The sequence below is a fragment of the Brassica rapa genome, chromosome A10 (assembly GCF_000309985.2).
Source record: "Brassica rapa cultivar Chiifu-401-42 chromosome A10, CAAS_Brap_v3.01, whole genome shotgun sequence".
Lineage (NCBI taxonomy): Eukaryota > Viridiplantae > Streptophyta > Magnoliopsida > Brassicales > Brassicaceae > Brassica > Brassica rapa.
This window is the reverse complement of record NC_024804.2, coordinates 13,318,128-13,338,492: the sequence shown is the minus strand read 5'-3', so window position 1 is coordinate 13,338,492 and position 20,365 is coordinate 13,318,128. Positions and strand designations below refer to the sequence as shown.

General features: G+C 28.9%; 1 protein-coding gene across 1 annotated transcript; it reads left to right on the top strand.

The window, feature by feature from the left end:
• The first annotated feature begins 1,748 nt into the window (after nt 1-1,748).
• Nucleotides 1,749-19,310, top strand: LOC103845418 (zinc finger protein CONSTANS-LIKE 5). Its single transcript, XM_009122272.2, has 3 exons — nt 1,749-17,163; nt 17,429-17,587; nt 18,950-19,310. Exons 1-3 carry the CDS (start codon nt 16,771-16,773, stop codon nt 19,118-19,120), a joined length of 723 nt encoding a protein of 240 aa, XP_009120520.1. The 5' UTR covers nt 1,749-16,770; the 3' UTR covers nt 19,121-19,310.
• The last annotated feature ends 1,055 nt before the right edge of the window (nt 19,311-20,365 follow it).

The window sequence follows — 20,365 nt, the reverse complement described above, 5'->3', positions numbered from 1 at the left end:
CTTCAATCCGAAATCTCCACATCTTAACTCTAAACTCTAAGGTTTGGATTAGTTAATCCTAGGGATATAAATGTATATTTATCTTTTTAATAAAACATTTTGGTCATTTTTTTTTTGTGGTATTTTTTTGTGACCAAAACTTTTTTTAGTACTATCCTAACGTATTTCTCTTCTGTTTTTGTTAATATAGTTGATTTTGTACATGTATAACATGTCGATATTAGCTTATAAATCATAAAAATGACACATGAGAAAGTGGTACGGTAGTGACACATTAACAAAGAAAAAAAAAGAGGAGGTGCATTCGTGACATTTTTCTCATTATCAAACTTTTACCAAGAAAAAACGAAAAAAACACAGCACTTTGATTAATATACAAACTAGGTAATAACCCGCGCCTTGCGCGGGATGTGATTATTAGTTTCGTTATTTTTAATAAAAAAGACATTAAATCTGTTTAATCTGGATATTGGTTTATGTTTTTTTTTTGGTTTTTAATCTTCTAAAATATAACTATTATTTTAAATTAATATTCATTTTAGTTTATTCGGTTAAAAATCTTTGATTTTTTTTGTTTTTCGATAAAAACCAAAAATTAATATTATTTATTTATTTTCATGTTATGAATTTTAGATAGTCGTCATGTCGAACCAATAGTTTCATATTGTAGTTTTTAAACAGATAATAGTTTAAGAAAAAAAAAAGAAAATTATTAAGACAAATCATTTCACTACAATTTGGTCGGTACTGAAAGAAACATAAATAAAAAAATATTTCAACTTTCAAAAAAATTAGATACTTCAGTTGTGGTGAATACTTAGTTAGAAGGTGGTCACATCAAGGTGCACATATATGTTTAATACTTAGGTAGAAGATGCTCACATCAAGGTGCACCGTGCACATGTATGTTTACGTAAAAAGTATATAAAAATAATTGAAAAATATATAAATATATTGTTAATTAATATTAAATGACATTTTTGTTCAAAATAATACATGAAAGATAAAATTAAAATTAATTTAAAATAAAAAAGCCTTGACATTAGTCATTTTTCATATAAAGAAAATAAAATTTTATCCGTAAATAGGATTGGACACATATCAAATATTTGGGTATTTGGAAGCATTCTTGTCGATTCGATCTTTAGCCACCAAGATATTCGGTGACTCGGATATCCGAAATGTTTTAGAATCTTAAAGAATATCCTATTTGATCCGTAAATAAAATAAAATTTTAAAAATAATTTAATAATAATAATTTATTACAAAAATAAAACATTATATAACCTTTTAAATTCTAGTACCTAATATAATAAATTTAATTCACAAAATATTTAATTCTTTACATATATGTATATATATGCATATAACAGATCGAATTAGATATGTGTTCCTAAAAATATTGGTATTTGTGATTTGCTTCTTTTTTGGATATTGTATTTTAGTATTTGATTTGTTTCTTAGAGTTTCAAATATCCAGATTTTTTTGTTCAAATCAAAACGGATAACGAATCGAATCAAAATTTATGAATATTTTACTCAATTTTATCCGTAAACAATAAAAATAATATATATATAGTTTGGCTTTTGATTCATTATCTATTTTTATTTGAACCGAAAAATCTAGAGTTTTATTGGAACCATGTATGTGAGTTTTATATTTAAAAAGCATAAATTACTTAGTGTGAACACATTTATGATTATAATGTGAACGCGTTAGCACATTTATTATCAAATCATTGTGAAGCTGCCACATATTTATTATAATGTGAATGCATTTATTACAATGCTTCTCTTTTAATATATAAGAGATAGTAGACGTAACGTTTCGGCAGAGCCGGGCTTGACCCAACACATTCGAAACATTTGTATCTGTGGTGTCCCTTAAAAAACTTGTATAATAATGTATAAAATATGTAAACGCAAGAGAAAATAACAAAGGTAATTTATAAAATGATGTAAAATTATAATTTTGATATTACCAAAACTATAAAATATTAAAAAAATATTTTATTTTTAAATTAAAAATTTACAATTGTTTAAAAAGAATAATTGAAATTTAGTTTTTCTTTGAAAAATTAGATAAAATTAGATAATTTTTTTAATTTCGTTTAGGGCTCCCAAATTATCGGGTCTAACTCTGTGTTTCGGCCAAAGTTTTTACGGGAAAATGTTAATAGATTGTGATTTAAGTGATTCCATGTCGAAGAAGATCCGAAGAGGATCGACAATTCAGATCCTTTTGGTCATGTCATCTCAAAACATCTTGAGTTGTTCTTTGTCGATTACGTTTTTTGTTTCTGTTTTGTCTTTTCCGACCCAATTTTTCATAAAATTCTTCCGCAAACTCCGTTGCATTCCCTATTTCTATAATTAATGCATACTATTTTAGATAAACTTTCAATGTAAAACTAATTAGTGATAAGTTGATTGACTCATCATTTTATATATTAATTAAGATCATTTTCAATTTCTGATCTGAAACACTTTAATGAATTTATTCCTAAAATGATAAGAAATTTCTAAAAGCTAAGTGTCCTTTTATGTCGTTAATGATAATAATTGTATCAACTGTTTGATAAAATCCCTAACCTATTAATTAATTATTAGCATCTTTTTGGTTTAATTATACCAATGCACGAAATTCTCTTTAGGCAACTTTCCGTAAACAGAAAACTGATTAAACCGGTTCTCAAACGATGTCATGAATCTCTTTCCCTTCCTGTGACCGTCCGATCAAGAAACCGTAAGCGCTGGAGTCCCTTAGCGGCGCTAGATGTTGTCCTCTCTACTCTTTGGAGGGCCCTCGACGTCAGGAGGCCCCAGGTTGCCGCTTTTCCTCGTGCTTGGAGACTCAAGATTACCACTCTTTCTCCAGCTTGAAACGCTCAACGTGCGGATTATCGATCCCACACTTGACGCATTCTTCTTCAGACCACCTTCGTTCTTTTTGACGTTTATGTCCGGCTATTTGGCCGAACTGTCACCCATTGAATCGATCTCCACACTCTAACATCCATTTAGACTGTTGTTTTTCTTGATTTTTTCTCTGGTACTGATAAATAATGGAAGAATTGTCGGAGATCTTATTTGTTATGAGATTGTTCTTTTCTGGTTTGATTGAATTATTCGCTGATCAGGAGAAAAAGTAGGAGAGGCACTGAGCCTGTGTTTAGTGTATTTAGTTGAGACTGAGTACGCATGAAGAGATTACTATAAATAGAAAGTCCGAAGGAAGGCATCGTTTTAGGTCAAACACACACAGACCAATTAAGGACCTATATATAAAACGTAAGAAACTTCTCAATTTGACTTATATAGTGCTAATAGAATGTTTACTTTTGCCGTCTTGAGTTAAATTTTCAAAAATGTCAAAAACAAAGAGTACAAAACAAATGAATCAGCCATAAGGAGAAAAGGAAAGAAACAAATAAAATCAAGCGCCACCATGATTAGCTTCCACGAAAACGCGGTCGTGTCTCCAATCAAGACATCATATCCCATGGCAAAGATAGGAAAGATAGCGTACATCATAATTCATAAATAACACTCTTTGCAATGTTTCGAGCAATATTGAATTCTAACAAAAGTGAGATTTCACGACATGAATCAATTTGATTGTCCCCTTAATCGGGCTTTCATGGGCCGATACTTATTTTTGTGAGACCAGTCTCTAACAAATTGTAAATGAATTAATATCCCACTATAAATCATCTTTGAATCCATAAACGTAGCGATTATACGACCAAGAAACAAAACAAAATAACAAAAGGACGTAGTGAATAACTTTAGGTTTAAGAAACCAAAGAGATACATTTCCAATTGTCAACGAACTTTTTCCATTGAAATCAAAATAGTGGACGCTCTTATAATGGTTCCGAATCTCGATCATGACCCTGATGCTCTTTTCTAGACACACGTGCCGCTGCTCTCTTCATATCCAATGAGCAGTAGATACGTGACGATACTACCATGTTTATTGTTTATCACGGCCCCTCGCGCGGCTGTCCAAATTCGTATCGTTAGGGCAAAAGTTGTACGAGAGAGATCCCACAACTCATGCCGGCGACAATGCCGTTGCGGAGAAGGCGGTGGGATCTATAGTGTGACAGCAATGAGCCAACGATTTGCGTTGGAACGTTTTACAGCGAATCACGTTTCAAGTGGCACTAGAAACCGTACGTTTTGTACGGACAAAGATGCTTTAATTGGAGTGTAAAGATCGGTGTTTATCATCCTTTGTCGACAACGATGGATTTAATCGTTGCAACAATAACAAGAGGATATATGACCACCGATCATCTGGAATTATCAAATCGTATCTTTTTTCGGTTTAATGAAAATGTTACGATATCCTTAATTAGTTTGTTTAAATTCTAATTATCATATCAGATTATCAGGCCATTAAGTTGAGTAACGGTTAAAAGCAAAGCCTAGAAAGGATAGCCTTATGTATATTGATATTCGTCATATATATATTGGGTTATCATGTCCACAAGCTTAGTGTGAACTTACAAAATTTTATAAAGGAATATATATGGATATAAAAATAGTGGATGTTATGAAAATCTGTTACATTGCATCTTCGACAATGCTCAGGCATGTCATGTCAAAATTAAAATACGTAAATATATGTATTTAACCATTCGATATAGTCAACCGTATGATTCACGAAATCGTGTGTCTAGCACACTAACATTATGACATCTAAAGGTCGAACAAGTCGCTATACTCAGTAGTAGTTATTAAAGTTTCAAACGCTGAACATTTTTACAGTAGTTATTATATGAAACGAGATATTAATAAGAAAGATATAACTTTTTTTTTGTTGGTTGGCATCCAGATTTTTAGATTCAGATTCAGTGTTGTAAAAATATATTTTTTTTAATTCTCATATAAGAAGTTAAACTTTTATGACTTATTATAGGTTAACCAACCAATAGAATTTCATTATTTCATACTCCTTCCGTTTTATTAAGATAGATTTTTTTAAAAAAAAGTTTGTTTCACAAAGATGTATTTTTTGTGTTTTCTATGAAAAATCGAAATCCTAAAATCGTAAACCCTAAACCCTTGAGTGTTTTAGTGTTTTTGATTTATTGTTTAGGATTTATCCAAGAATTTAAAGTTTACCTAAGAATTTATAGTTTACCCACGGGTTTAGGGATTAAGATTTAAGTTTAGGGTTTAATGTTTTGCTGACGACGTTAAAAAATGTTTAAATATTTTTTTGTAACTATTGCTATTTTATTTACTTTTTACCTTTTTGTTTTAAAAACATAGTATAGCTTGATAATATTTTATTTTTTTTTTAAAGATATCAAATATAAAATAATGAAATTCTATAGGTTAGAGTGAATCCAAAAATAACTCAACTTTTATTGTCTTGTCATTATGTTTTGCTGTAACTAGGGATCTGCGCTGAAATCTTAAACAGGGGAAGCGGACGAGTAGTTTGATCTCCGGTTTTCTAAATGAGGCGTAAGCAAGGTTCTATTTTGTCTGGTTAAGCAAATTGCAATTTAGTACCTGAAGTTATTTGAATCCCGAACCGATAGATTTACGTTTTACCAGTGGCATACGAAGGTGTTTGGAGGCCTAAAACGAATTTAAAAAAAATACATTTTACATGATATCTTTTTAATATATATACACATATGACACTAAAAAGTTTTGAACTATTACATAAAAAATTTACCAAACTTTTATAAACGAAAAAAAATAAAATCATGATAAAAAAGTATGAATTTATAGTATAAAAACAAAGATGCAGGTTTTGGATTGGAATACTGGTGGTTGTTAAAAAAGACAAATCTTATCGTTTAAATTAAATATAGTAAACCGGTAAAGGACTCAAGGCAATTCAGTTTTTCAATTGTCTAGATTGGTCCCAATGCCTTCTATCTTCTTAATATTCAAATTTTTATGATTTCTTTTACCAAATTATCAAACATATATAAAATAAATCTAACTCATAGCATATAAAAAAAAGATAAAATGTGGATCAAATATTTACAGTTTTTCAGAAGTAAAATCTTTATAGTTTTATTTATAAATATAGCAAAATTGATCATAAACCTAGTTATTTTAAACAGAATGGAATTCAGAATCAAATACGAATAAAAATCTAATCAAGAAAATATGTTAACTACTATGTAAAAATAACTTTTTATAATTAGGGACCCTAAGATTTTTACAAAATTTGGGAGTTCTAGGCAAATGCCGTTTTCAAAAGGCTATAAACACGGCTCTGTGTTTTACCTCAAATTTTCTTTTATCACTGACTACTATCGCTTAATTTTTTCTTTGATGTTTTTGCAAATGCGACGCTTATTTTTTTCATTGATGTTTTTGCAAAAGCACTTCGAGTTTTTCTCTTATCAATATGCTACGGTATCATGTGTGTGTTTATATACACTCATGTGTGTGTCTTCTTCTGTGTGCTAGACTGCTAGTATTTCACTGTATTTGTATATTAGAACTTTAAAGAGTACATATCTAACCAACCACTGTAAGGTCGGATATTCGTTGACTTTGCCCCACGTTTATATCAATCAGAATCAAGTAGACTTGATATTCTTCAACGTTCGTTCAAGTGTTTTAAATAATTTCGTTTAAAATTCTTCAAACTTTCTTTTCAATACTTTTCACCTCATAAAAGTTTGATTATCTCTTTTGGTTTCTCTTCACCCAAACGTTTATGTTTCTAAGTTTACTGCGGATTAGTCTTTTTGGGTTAGCTTATAAACTTGACTCCCAAATGGGATAACAAAATATAAGTTCATAAGAAAAAATTGGTAGTTTTACTCGATTTGTTATTTCTTTTCTTTTTCTTTTCTGACTGGCGATTTGTTATTTCTTTGGAAAACTAGTTTTAGACCTGAAACAAGATAAGAATTAAAAAGACTAAAAAGGTTAGGAAAGGGAAGAGAAAGAAAAGGACAGCGATGGAGAAGGATTATCTTAGAGAAGGTGCATTTTGCCACACCAATCTTTCTTTGTCACTGTTAGTCAACTTCGCACCTCTTTTCCGCCCTTCAAGTTTTCATTTTGGTTTTGATTTTGAAGATTTGACATTGATCTTATGTATATACATCCCACGAACTAGTGCTTTCAATAAAAGAAAATTCATTCTGGGATGTGTAACAAATATAAATACATTAACTTCCAAGCCCTCTAAAATATAAACACTATAGAAAACAAAAAGATATGTTTTAGGATGCTTTTGTATAATAACTTTTGATGTAAAAATTTTAGGCTGCAAATGTGTTGTCTGTCATAGGTTTTTGTATGCCATCAAACTAGAAGCAAATTAGGATATCATTGTTTATTACTATTGGTTAATACTTCAAGCATGAATTTTGGTGTCAACACACTTACTATGTAATCAAGTTTTCATATCATTTATTTTAAAGCATCTCCAATATATATTTCTATATTTTTCTCTAAAATAGAGATTTCTATTATAGAAGTGATTTTAATCAATTGTATAACTTTATAATAGACTTCTTCTAGTTTAAGAGAATTATATTATATAAATATACATTGGAGAAAATTTATCTCTATAATAGAATTTTTTTATTTTAACGAAAAATATAAAGATGAAAATAAAGATAGATTGGAAATAGTCTTAATCTCCGATATATATGTGTTTTACTAATTTGGTGAGTTATGAGATATATATGTTCTTTAACAAAAAAGTGTTGTCAACAAATTAAGTAGATAGTAATAAGAAGCTGGCTATAGTTTTTTGCTTGTTACCTAAAAAGGTTAAAAAAGTGAAAGGAATAACATATTTTATTACAAATTCACTAAACCGCAATTGCATCCCGCTGACTTTCCAAATCAAAAGAGGTATCATTACGTTCAAAGCCTAACCCATTTTACCTGTTTTGGAAAGTTACTTGTTCATCCTGTTCTTAATTTCGGCCTTAGACAATCTCCAATGCTACACTATAATTTTTTCTATATTTCACTCTAAAATAGAATAACTCTATTATAGAGTTGGATTTGCTCTAATGGTTCACTCTATAATAGAGTTACTCTATAATAGAGTGAAATATAGAGTATTCTTGTTTCTTAACTCAATATAGAGTGAAAAAACAAGAATACTCTATATTTCACTCTATTATAGAGTAACTCTATTATAGAGTGAGCCATTGGAGCAAATCCAACTTCATAATAGAGTTACTCTATTTTAGAGTAAATTATAGAGAAAAAAATAGAGTCTCCTTGGAAATGTTCTAAGAGTCTTCCTATATCTGGCCAAATATATATATCGTGCTCGAGATAGACATCCACTCATTGTTACATATCTATAGCATTGAAGTGATAAAATTAAAGCAGTATTGACATTATATCAAGTGTGATTTCATCATGGTCAGTGATCAATTTTTGTTTAGTGCCTATTATAGAGTTTAATTATCTGAAAATTAAAAATTCGAAGAATTAATCTGAGTTTCTAAATTAAAAATTTGAAGAATTAATCTGAGTTTCTACAAAAAAAAAATTTTTATATATTATTAAAGTTGGGATTGAATGGTTTTGTTTGGAAAATAGTATAGGCATTTAGTCTTATGGGTTTAATTGGCAAGTGTAGAATAGGTGTTCGTTTTTCGGAGAGATTATGAGCAACCTCTTATGAGGGAGCTTCGAGCTCAGTCTCCATGGGTTTTGAAGGTCACAAATATAATTCCGCACATGATAAAAAATGTTTTGCGGCCGGCAGAATGAAAAATAAAAGATTTTATTGAACATTTTTATCCGAAGATTCTTCGATACCTAAATTAGACCTGCTTTAATAAAAATGAGTTTATAGAGATTTACGTGGAGAGTTCAATCCAAAGATCAGAACTTCTATCTGTTTTTTTTTTCCGGCTAATCTGATTTTTATTAATCGTTGTCAACAATTACAAAATATTGTAAGAAAGAAGGGCAGACATGATACAAACCCCATAAAGAATATGAAAATAGATTTGTTTACCAAAAAAAGGAACAGAAAATAGATTAAAGCCCTTTCCCAAAAAAAAAGGAATATGAAAATAGATGGTAGGTGCACAAAAAAAAATGAAAATAGATGGTTAGAGTTCTCCTTCATATGTTTTTTAGTTTCGTTGGGTATATTTTGGATTTAGTAAGCATTTCGGAGGTTTACTCTAATTATAGGAGATGATGTTTGATAAACGGTCTTTAAACTCGACTGTTGTGTATGTTTTTGGATTTAAAGCGGTTGTACTTGGAGAGCTCGTAAATCCTTCATGTAGTAGTTTTGCAAGATTTCTAATAACAATATTAACAATATTGAAAAGCTCGTAAATCCACAACGAGTTTGTTGGCTTCCAATTATGTTAGAAAATCTCGAAAATCACAAAATCGTCCAGAATAGAGTTATTTAAATATAATCTATTTCCCTTTTTAACCACAATTTGACATGGATTAGTTGATGTAAAATCGATCCTAAAATTAACAGGCATAGTTATTGAATTTGATTTTCATAAATATATCAATAAATATTTTAAATATCGTATCAAGAAATTAATAACATTTCTGAATCTAGAAAAACTAAATGATGAAAAGGAAAAATTTAAGGCCACTAAAAAAAGAAAACAAAAAATCCAAATTTAAAAATTTTAACGTGAATAGATAGATGGAAAATGGAGGGTATGTGAAAATGGTGGAGAAACTATTGTGCGTGTTGACCTTTTCTCCTTTCCAAAAGATTGGACAAACGCATAGAAACACATGCACGAGACTCCTAATTAACAATTAAAAAAAAAAAGAGATAACAAAACAAAATGATGGGATCACTTAAAAACATCTAAATCAGACCGTCTTATTCTTTGATTTGTCATAACATTACTTTCTTTCAACCAAGAAGTAACCCTACACATTTCATTTGTTTTTATCATAAACTCTTTGTGTACTCATTGCCTACATTTATGCTACTATCATTGCTTTCTGTAGGCATGGACTAGAATGTTTGCATACTGCCATTAACATTTTGTGATAAAACTTCTCATTATTTATAGTCCCGGACCCGCTGAGCCCTTTTATTTACTTACTCAAGTAATGCAAGACTATAGATTCGAAATCAGAATTTCTGTGGACTTGCATGTGGTTAGAACCACCAGACAGATACTAGATTGGACCAAAAATAAACTCAGTAGACCAAAACAAAAGGACATGAAAATATATTTGTCTCTTTGATACGTACAAGGCAACTAATAATTCCTAGTAATTACTATGAACAAGTTTTATACTATACGCTAGCTATTTATCTATCTATTATGAAACGTATATAAAAGTTGCATATAGATACTAAGTGTCGTTAGCTCAACTGAAAAACACATACAAGGCAAAGCTTAGAATTCACAGAATTAGGTGACGCTTATGGTTTAGTGCCTATGAGGATTACAGACTTCGACACAAAATTTTCTGGTTTAAAAATAAAGGTGCATAAAGATACAAATTAAAAAAAAATTAAATTAACTCTTCATATTGGATCGTTACTTGAAACTAGTTATGAACCAACGACAGCATGAAACGTATGGTTTTGGTACAATATGCAACAAAGTTTACCACCACATGGAAAAAGTCTTCATTGTCATCGATTGATATATAGATTTTGTTTCTGCATGACCTTTCCCATCAACTTGTGGCAATTTTGCCCTTATAGGATACACAAAATATGTTTCTAAGTAGTCCCATAGTACATCTATCCACTGTAGGAATCGAGATCCAATGTCCTCGTAACGATTGCGAATTATTATGTATGTCTCCTCTTTAAGTGGGGCACCTTCTCATTGACTTTCATTTTATGTTTTGAAATGTCTGAAACGTTTGCCTTAGAATTGTCTGCAATGTAATAAATGGTAGATATATGCAACATGATGAGATTAGGTTACATATGTGATATGTGGTTGTTAAAAAAAAGGGTTCATATGTGAATTAGTATGGTGTTTCGTAAAAGTTGACTTAGATTTTACCAAATATATAGCATTTGGCTTCCAGCAATTTATGCAAAATGGATACTACGGATAATACGCAAATACATCTATTTAGCCAGATTTTACATATGTATAATCAAATACTGTATGAAGCATTTTTAGTAAAAAAATAAAATGAAGCATCTTTAGTTAGATGATTCTGATGGACCTACAGAGCCGATTAAATGAAAAGAATGCTTTCGTTGGACCTTTCACCCCCTCTATAAAATAAAACTATGTATTGACTCTAAAAATTACTAATATATAGTGAATTCGAAGGGACAATCTCCAGATACATTTATTAACGTACCCATTTTATAAATATAGAGGACATGGAGAGGAACAATGATTTCCTTTAATTCTGGGAAAATGCATTTTCAAAGAACGACTATATACTGAAAATTTATTAGTGAAAAATATTTATGTGAAAAATACTCATTTTGGATTACAAAAAACATAAATCAAAGTATACATAAATATAAGAAGTAAATAATTATTTTAGTTTTATGATGACAAAAAGCTCAGTTTTACATTTTGAAAAGTAAGGAGTACTGTACTAATTTTTCTTTTGTAATAATTTATCTAATTTTTAACGTTTTCATATAAAGTGATTCACTATAGAACTGCAAACTTGTTTGACATATATTTTGGTTTAATTTTGGATTGGTTCAACCGCGATGGCCGATGGGCATTGGATAAAGCGAATAAATATTATCTCTATGTGGATAAATTTTTAAACGAAACAAATACGGAGAGCGGATAAATTATGTATTCTAATTGTGGATAGAGTGGCTTGACAGAAATTATTTTGATCTCAAACGAGAGATAATATGTGTTCGAAAAAACAATTAGAAATCTTACACTATTAAAAGGAGAATATGAAACTCTTTTAAGCTGTCCACGTCAGCAAAAATATTTGCAACCAATCATTTGTCCATGTCATCATGGATGTTAAGTTGTTGGACTACGAATCTGTTCTGTGTAATAGGTCATTTAGCTTTAATGATCTATTTGTTTTGCCATTTTCATATTCCAATCTAATTTTATTACGACGTCTACAGAAGACCTTCCATAACTCATTGTCTTCTTATCTCCTCCGTATAACGTCTGCGACGGCTATAATGACGAATCAAAGCTACTTAATTATTCCTCTAAACAAATCCGTGTCTAACTCTCCGCATCCCTCCTTTTTATCAATCATACCAATGCCTCCTCAAGCCAAAAAAAATCTATTGCTCAGATCCTCAAATCCATTCCTAGCTTTATGGCAAATCAAACGGCAGTCACCACCACCCAAGCTCCTTCTCCACTTTTCTTCAATAAGGTTTCACCAGGATCTGGAGATTCCCAGTTGCTTTTTAAGCTAATCCATTTATGGGAAGCTCGCAATAATTCCAAAAAAGGCATACTTCTCAGCCAGAGATGCTGATGATTGATGAAGAGGTTTGTGTCCATATTTCAATATTATGCTTCCGATTTCATACACGTCTCTGATTTTTTCTAACATAGAGAGAATATGTTAACAAGATTCTATCATGAAACTCAACACCTAAAATTTTTTAACGTTAAGAGATAATTTATAAGATTAATTAAATAAGTGATCATCTGTGAATATGTTAATGGTTTTCAATATCCTTTTATGTAGTAACTAAATACAGAATTGTTCATATTGAAATCTACTATATATTTCACATTTTTATAACAAAAAATTATTTACAAAATAATAAATACCAAAAAGTTTAATATTGAAAATAAATTATGGCTTCAAAACTTAAAGAATTGCTGAATCATTTTATTGGTTATCAAAATTTACAGATTTAAGTATTTAAAATTATTATACATTTATAAAATTATATATTTATATGAAATAAAGGTTATTTACCTATACTTCAAAAAATAATTCAAAATCAATCTGATGATATATAAGAAAATATATAATATACATAAGATGATATAAATTTTTTTTTATTATTTAAATATAGAATATTTTAAATTTTAAGAAAGATTTAAACATGGTTACAAAAAGATTAATAGAGACATTTAATATGTTAAACATAAATTAATGATATTTCAAACAAAAATATATATCGAAACAAATAAATGATATAATATTAAAAAAACAAATTTAATTTTCTTTAAAAAATCTAAAGTTTAATATTTATAGACAAACAAATCGCGCGTAGCGCGGTAAAATCTCTAGTAATATATAATGATGATATGTAGGCCGATATAGTTACCGACTTAACGTGTTCCTACTACTTTTTTTTTTTGGTCAAAACGTGTTCCTACTATATATTGGTATATATGCAGTAATCCTACTATTCGAATGCCATACTGGAATGGATCAATCGTAAAGTAACAAATATCTTAGGTTAGGTAATAATTGTTTGAGATATCTTGCTACTAAAATCGATTTTTTACCCGAAAGAGAATCTGGCTAACGTGACTTATTATGGATGGAAGCAAATATCAATTCACATATACAAACAGATCATCAAAGCGACTCAACAAGAAATCCACTCGTATTATTTTCGTATTTTATCTTAGGTTTTAATATTACTTCAAGAATTTAATAAATGCACGTTTATAGTGATGTTGACATAATTAAACATATTTCTTATTTTCAGTCATGTATTACTACCATTTTATGATTCTAAAGAAGTATCAACAAATAAAGATTTAAGAACTTTGAGGAAAACCAAAAAAAATGAAGTATTAATACATTTAATTAGTTCAAATTTTTTTAATACGTTTAATGATAACTCTTATTTTGGGTTAATGATAATTTTTATTTTACCTGAATTGATGATATTTTAACTGAATTTTTTATTGAACTCGATTCGAAATTTAAAACGGTAGAGAGTTAAAAGATTGTAACAATTCGTAATAGTCAAAAGCTGTACAAGTAACCGTAAGAAAAAAGTAGCACAATAAGTGAATGTATCATCGCTTCTGATAATGTGAACACGACCAAAGCACATCTAAATTTTGAGCTTAATTAGTGTTCATTAAGTACATGATTAATATGTGTTCAAAAAAAAAAAAAAATAATAAGTACATGATTAATTAGGTGATAAAGTAGATTTGTATGCTGCTCACATGGATTTGCGTGAAATAATGCCTTTAACCATCTTTTTGTCTCTCCTACATTTTGAGCTAAAAAGCTAAGTCGTGTCTTTCTTTTGCTTTATTTATCTGTATACATTGTCCGTTTGCCATCAAGAATGTTGCACGAGATATTATTTATTGTTATCTAACTTAATATCTTAAATGGTAAGAACTTATTTTAAGTTATACTCTCTCGATTTTTTTATTAAATGATATTTTAAACTTATGTACACAGATTAATAAAACATTTATTTTTTTTATTTTCTATACAAAACCATTATTAAGTATTTATCTAACTTCAAATTAACTAATAACTCATTTCCTTTGTTTCACAAAAATATCAATTAGACATTTTTCACGCATATTAAAAAATAGTTAAATACATTTACGTTTTTATTAATTACAAATATTCAATCAATAATATTTGAAATAAATAAAATTATTTATAAAATCAATGTATTTTAATTAATATCAAACTTAAAGTTATATTAAAATTTTAAAATGACATTTTGTGTAACAATTAAAAATGTTAAAATGATATTTTCATAAACAGAGGAAATAATATATTTCATAATAAAAGTAGTAAAATAACATAAAACTAATAAATTTTACATTAGAATTTGAAAACGTTATCTAATTTGAAAAACAAAATCTTAAGAATATCAAGGAGGGAGTAGGAATTAGTTTGGGATTCCTATTTTTTTAACTACTGCTAATTAGTGTTTACAACAATGTCCTTTTGACAATTTTATCCAAATTAAGAACAAAACATGTAAGAATTTGTATCATGTCCTCGGAAAAACAAAGCTGACTCGTGGTAAAAATGCAATATCAGACAGTTTTCATATTTGACATTAAATCATTGTTTAGAATTAAATTATTAAACAAGTGTTTCCCAAACGTTAAAACAATTGTTATGTTACATTTAATTTTAAAGGTACAACGTCTGCAGATTAGAAAACTTAGTAGAATGACCATTTTCCTCATATAATTAATGACTATTCAAATTCGTATTTTTTTTGTGTGTGCATATATATCGATAGATTATCGGTGGATTATTAATCAAAGCAATATAGCTATTTTATTAAATAAGCAAGAGATTTAATTTCTGTATCTTATTATTGCATAGATGATTTTATCTTATTTATAAATGTATTCCCTTTGTTTCTTATTAAATGTACTTGTAAAATAAATTCATTTTAAAATTTCGATGCAAAATTTATTAACTTTATATGATATATGAATTTTTATATTATCCAATTTACTTTTTTATATTAGTGAATATGATTAAATGTATAGATAATAATGTATTATTTAGAAAATATACAAAATTAAATGTTTTTTAATCTTGGTATACAAATCTAAAATGATAGTTAAAATGAAACAGAGAGATTAGTTATTTTAAACTTAATAATATTATCATTTAAATATAGTTTTCAGAATTTAACAAGTACTGAACAAAGTTTAAAAAAAAACATAACAAAACAAATCATATTTAAGAATATTTTATGATGATCGTCAATCCAATTATCACATGTTTACTACGGTCTAATCATTTTAGGAGGATGACTGATATTCAACCCTCCATATGATCATTGATGCGATATATATTAACATCTTAAATACTGTATTAAAAAGTATTGGAAATCGAGCACTAGTTACCTTGTTAAACAACCTATGTTGTTTAAATACTGATCGGAACCATCCAAACCTATTTAATATTTTATTCGTTTCAAAAAAAATATGTTTTGGAGATTTCACAAACATTAAGAAATCATTTAAAATTCTGATTATAAATATAATATTTAATGCAAACTATTTTCCATAATTTTTAATCAATCAAAATTCAAACAAAATTGTTTTTAATTTTTTTTTACAATTTATCATTATTACCTAATAAAAATGAATTAAAATGCAAATTCTAACACACAAAAAAACTCAAAATAAATCAAATCTCCACTTCAGCAAAGAATATAACGAGGGTATTCTTTTTACATGACTACAAACTAAACCAAATATGTAATGCTATTTTATTTCACTTTTTAAATGTAAAAAAATTATATTATTTGTGGTTTAATTTAAATATTATCTTCTTACACATATTAAAAAATAAATTGATATTTTTATTCCATTCTCGTTTTCAAGGTTAATCTATAATATTATTTTAAAAATGAGATATTTAATTATTTAAACTTTGATACATGTTTTCGAGTATATTTTATTTTATAACTACATTATGGAAAAAAAGAAATAAAAGTATATTAAAAGCTAAATCTTCTCCTTAGGCAAAATACAAAATTAAATGTTCTTCTACATATATGTTGTATATATATCTACAGTACTATTCATAACTATAAAACTTTTTAAAAATCCTAACACTATCTAGTTAACTTCAAGTAAGCTAAAGCCTAAAAGTAAGCTAAAAGACATAATGACGGATGAGAGATAGAGAAGCGACGTGAAAATGAAAGGCAATTCTTTCATAAACAAAGATTCCTTATTGTTGTCAGTCAAAAGAAGTCAGCGGTTAAGTCAGTTGACGGACGATGACGACTAATGACGTCACCATCAACTTCTGTCTCTCTTTCCTCAGTTTAAATAGAAACGAAACCACTCCAACTTTCACTCACTCTCATAAACACAGATACATAAACACAAACAAAATAAAAAACACGTCATGTGTGGACACGTAAGCCCCTCCATAGCCTCCGGCGATACCTGTCCATGTTTCCTATACTCCGAGGACATAGTGGCTCCTCCTCTGCCGCATGATATTGATCATCATCATCTGTTCCTGCCTCCGCCGTCTCTTATGATGAGCCACCACTCACTATTTGCGGCCGAGGCAGTTTCAGGGTTTGGTTACTTTGGTTCTGGCACTAACAGTGGCGGCGGAAGCAGCAGCTGTGACTCACCGAGCTCGATGGGGAGCGGCGGAGACAGTCTTATGATGCACAGGAGTGTTAGTAGCCATAATGGCTTTTATGGTAATTTACCGACGACGGCCCACGATTTCGTTAGCGATCATGATGGGCCAGTCAGACAGTCCCTTAGCGCCGGAGATCCGCCGGTAAGTTAATACTATACACACCTTCCACACTGCTTTCATGACATGTATTGATAATTTCAAACATATTTGTTTTTCTTTTCTATGTTTGCGTTTTTTGTTAAGATGATTACAATATTGAAAACAAATACAAAAATGACACTTGGAGCTTTGATTCCTATCGGTTTCAACCGCAATATCTCTAAAGTAGTGTTCATTTTTTGGTCGAAATATTCAATGAACTTTTGGTATAGTATAAAAACAAATGTACGTTTTGACATGTATGTAGAGGAGTAGCCGAAGAGAGAGCAGCACGGTGTGGAGTGAGAGTAATGCAATAATCGAAGGAATGACCAAAGCCTATAAGTATAGTCCTGAGGAGAAGAAAGAAAAGATCGAAAAATATCGTAGCAAACGCAATCTTAGGAATTTCAACAAGAGGATTAAGGTAATTTATAACTTCTTACAAATTATATATATATTTGTGTGTGTTTATATATAATTATGTCTTCATGTACCATCATTAACCCCAATTTTTTAACTGAGTTTCTTAGCTTCGGCTAAGAGACGGTTCTTAGATTTTCTTAGATTTTAACTAAGAAAAGCTAATAACCGTCTCTTAAATAAGAGATATAAGAGCCGTCTCTTAGCCGAAAATGTAAAAAAAAATAAAAAAATATAAAAAAGTGTCAAATCATAAGAACTTCGGCTAAGAAATCGGGGTTAATCATGTCCTTAAGAAGCAATTTTATCTTCAATTTATATGTGTGACACATATATGGAGACATGACATGTCGTTTGTATAAAACAGTGATATGCATCTACATACTTAGAGCATGATTATCACTAAAGTGGGTTTAAGAGTTTCTTAAAAAAAGAATTTTTTGTCCAAAAAATAAATTAAAGAAGAACCAATTGTGGGGCTGCCACGTGTCAGTGGGGTCCGAGAACAGTACATGAAACCAACAAAAATCGATCCTTATTTGATCACTTTTGTTACCGGTTTTTTGTTGATTTGTGGAGTCCACCATTATTTTATGAACATGGTGTTGATGCTAATCCTTTCATTTTCAAATCAAGCATATATTTTCCTATAACTTTCTCTATTAATCAACTAATAATAATTAATTCTATAAATTTCAAATAGAAGCCATTCGGCGAGTCGCAGAAACCTATTTTATAAATCAAATTTATTAGATCTAAATAATTTTCTTAGACTCGAATTCAGTTTAATATAAAACTAAATGGTTCGTTGACCACAAAGATTAAAAAATGGCTTAATATATCATATCAATCACTTATCACTAAAAATAACATTTGGATTATATATTTTAATCTTATCTTCAAGCATAGATAGAATTTCATTTGACATATATGAGTATGTGACTGAGAAACAATGTTATGTCACATCAAATTTGGTCGTAAGGAATCTTTTGAGATAGACACATGAAGCTCCAAAGGTTGCCACAAGTTTTATTTTCCATTATTTGCTTGGACAACCTCCATTAACTATCTTTATCAGGTCCCCAAGTATCAAAAACATATCCCGGGTTACTTCATCCGGGAACAGAAAAATTATACATGAGCTCATGTTCGATTTTCATTCCTAATCAAAGTTTTATATGTTACATTAACATATGCAACCCGTAATGTTTTCTGCTCGAGTTACAATTGTATGAACAATATGTTGTATATATCACTTGTTATGTGCATCGAAACCTTTTAGAAAAACAAACATTTATTACAAAAAGAGGCCTATAGATATCACACTGATTTTGAGAAGGATTTAATATATATTATTTTTCATTAGTATGAATGCAGGAAGACATTAGCGGACAGTCGGCCAAGAATAAGAGGAAGATTTGCAAGGAATGATGAAATGTCACAAGAACAAGTTGATGTAGTTGAAGCCGTGGTTGGAGATGTTGATACGTGGGCATCTTTTCTTGAATCTTTCTCTGCTAATCACTTCCTTAATTAATTTATTTTAGTTATGTTTATGTTTTTCATCTCCTCTATATGTTATATGTTTATATGGCACTTATTTTGTTCTGGTTTACAAGGTTTCACCATGTTGCTAAAGTCATATAGGTTTTGAGTTCCACTGTAAATAAGAATAACATATTTTGTACATTTGTTCGGAGATTTTTGCTAAAAAAAATTGACCTTCACTGGCTATATTTTTCTGTCGAGTGGTTTTATAAAACCACTTTGCTGGTATGGTGTTCGATCCTAAGTTCTCTAATTGAAAGAAATAGTCCATAGTTTAAGGGAAAACAAAACGATATGCCAACAGAAATCATCAATACTATTAAAAGGGAAGGAGTTTTAAAAAATCTACCTATAAAAGTTGTTTGGACCTTTACATTTAACTCATTATTTTTTGGTCTTACCTTAAATTTAGACTAACAATATGTTACCATTTATTTCTCTAACAATAATTTATTCAATTCTTTTATTTATTCAAATCTCACTCATAAATCTTAATCATTACTAGTATTATATTTACCATTTTGATTTTAATCGTAAAAGTATTGAAACTAATGTTTTATATTATCACTTTTATCATATAATATATGATTTAAAGCAAGAGAAGTTACACGACATATATGTGTACATTTTAACTTCATCTTTCCTTTATAATAAAGTAATCATATAATATATAAACTTTTCCACTAAAATTTAATATCATATACTAAAATTTCAACCGTCTATAGTTTGATAAATATTTTAATATTTAAAAATGAGTTTTCTGAATATTCATGGTACCTTCACAAAAATGTAGAAATTCATTGGTTCTGTTAAAGCTAACCCGACTTCACGATATCAGTATTGATTATTCACGATTTTGAAAATTATTGGTTTAGATATTATATTTTTATATACTTTTCACTTAAAAATGAATCAACACTATTAAAATAGAAAGAATCTTAAAAAATCTAATATAAAAAAGTTGTTGAAGTCATCTATAACTATTTTTTTTTATAATACCATTAATCATTCTAACCATACAATATTTTAAATATTTTTAACATATCCTAATATTATTCCTTATGATACCTTTACTCAGAAAAATATTTCATCAACCATGTTTTTGTACAATAACGTTAAAACTCTATATCAAAAGGTTGTTAGAGCTGATATGGACGTAATGGGTCCAAATATGTTCGAGTATTTAGGATCCTAAAATTTTTAAAATATCTAAAAAATCTGAAAAATATTCGAA

What these genes read in the sequence shown, in the direction of transcription:
- LOC103845418 (XM_009122272.2), top strand. Translation starts at nt 16,771, where the DNA reads ATGTGTGGACACGTAAGCCCCTCCATAGCCTCCGGCGATACCTGTCCA. An exon ending in TTAGCGCCGGAGATCCGCCG is followed by an intron (nt 17,164 to 17,428) that starts GTAAGTTAATAC and finishes ACATGTATGTAG; the next exon opens with AGGAGTAGCCGAAGAGAGAG. An exon ending in ATTTCAACAAGAGGATTAAG is followed by an intron (nt 17,588 to 18,949) that starts GTAATTTATAAC and finishes ATTTTTCATTAG; the next exon opens with TATGAATGCAGGAAGACATT.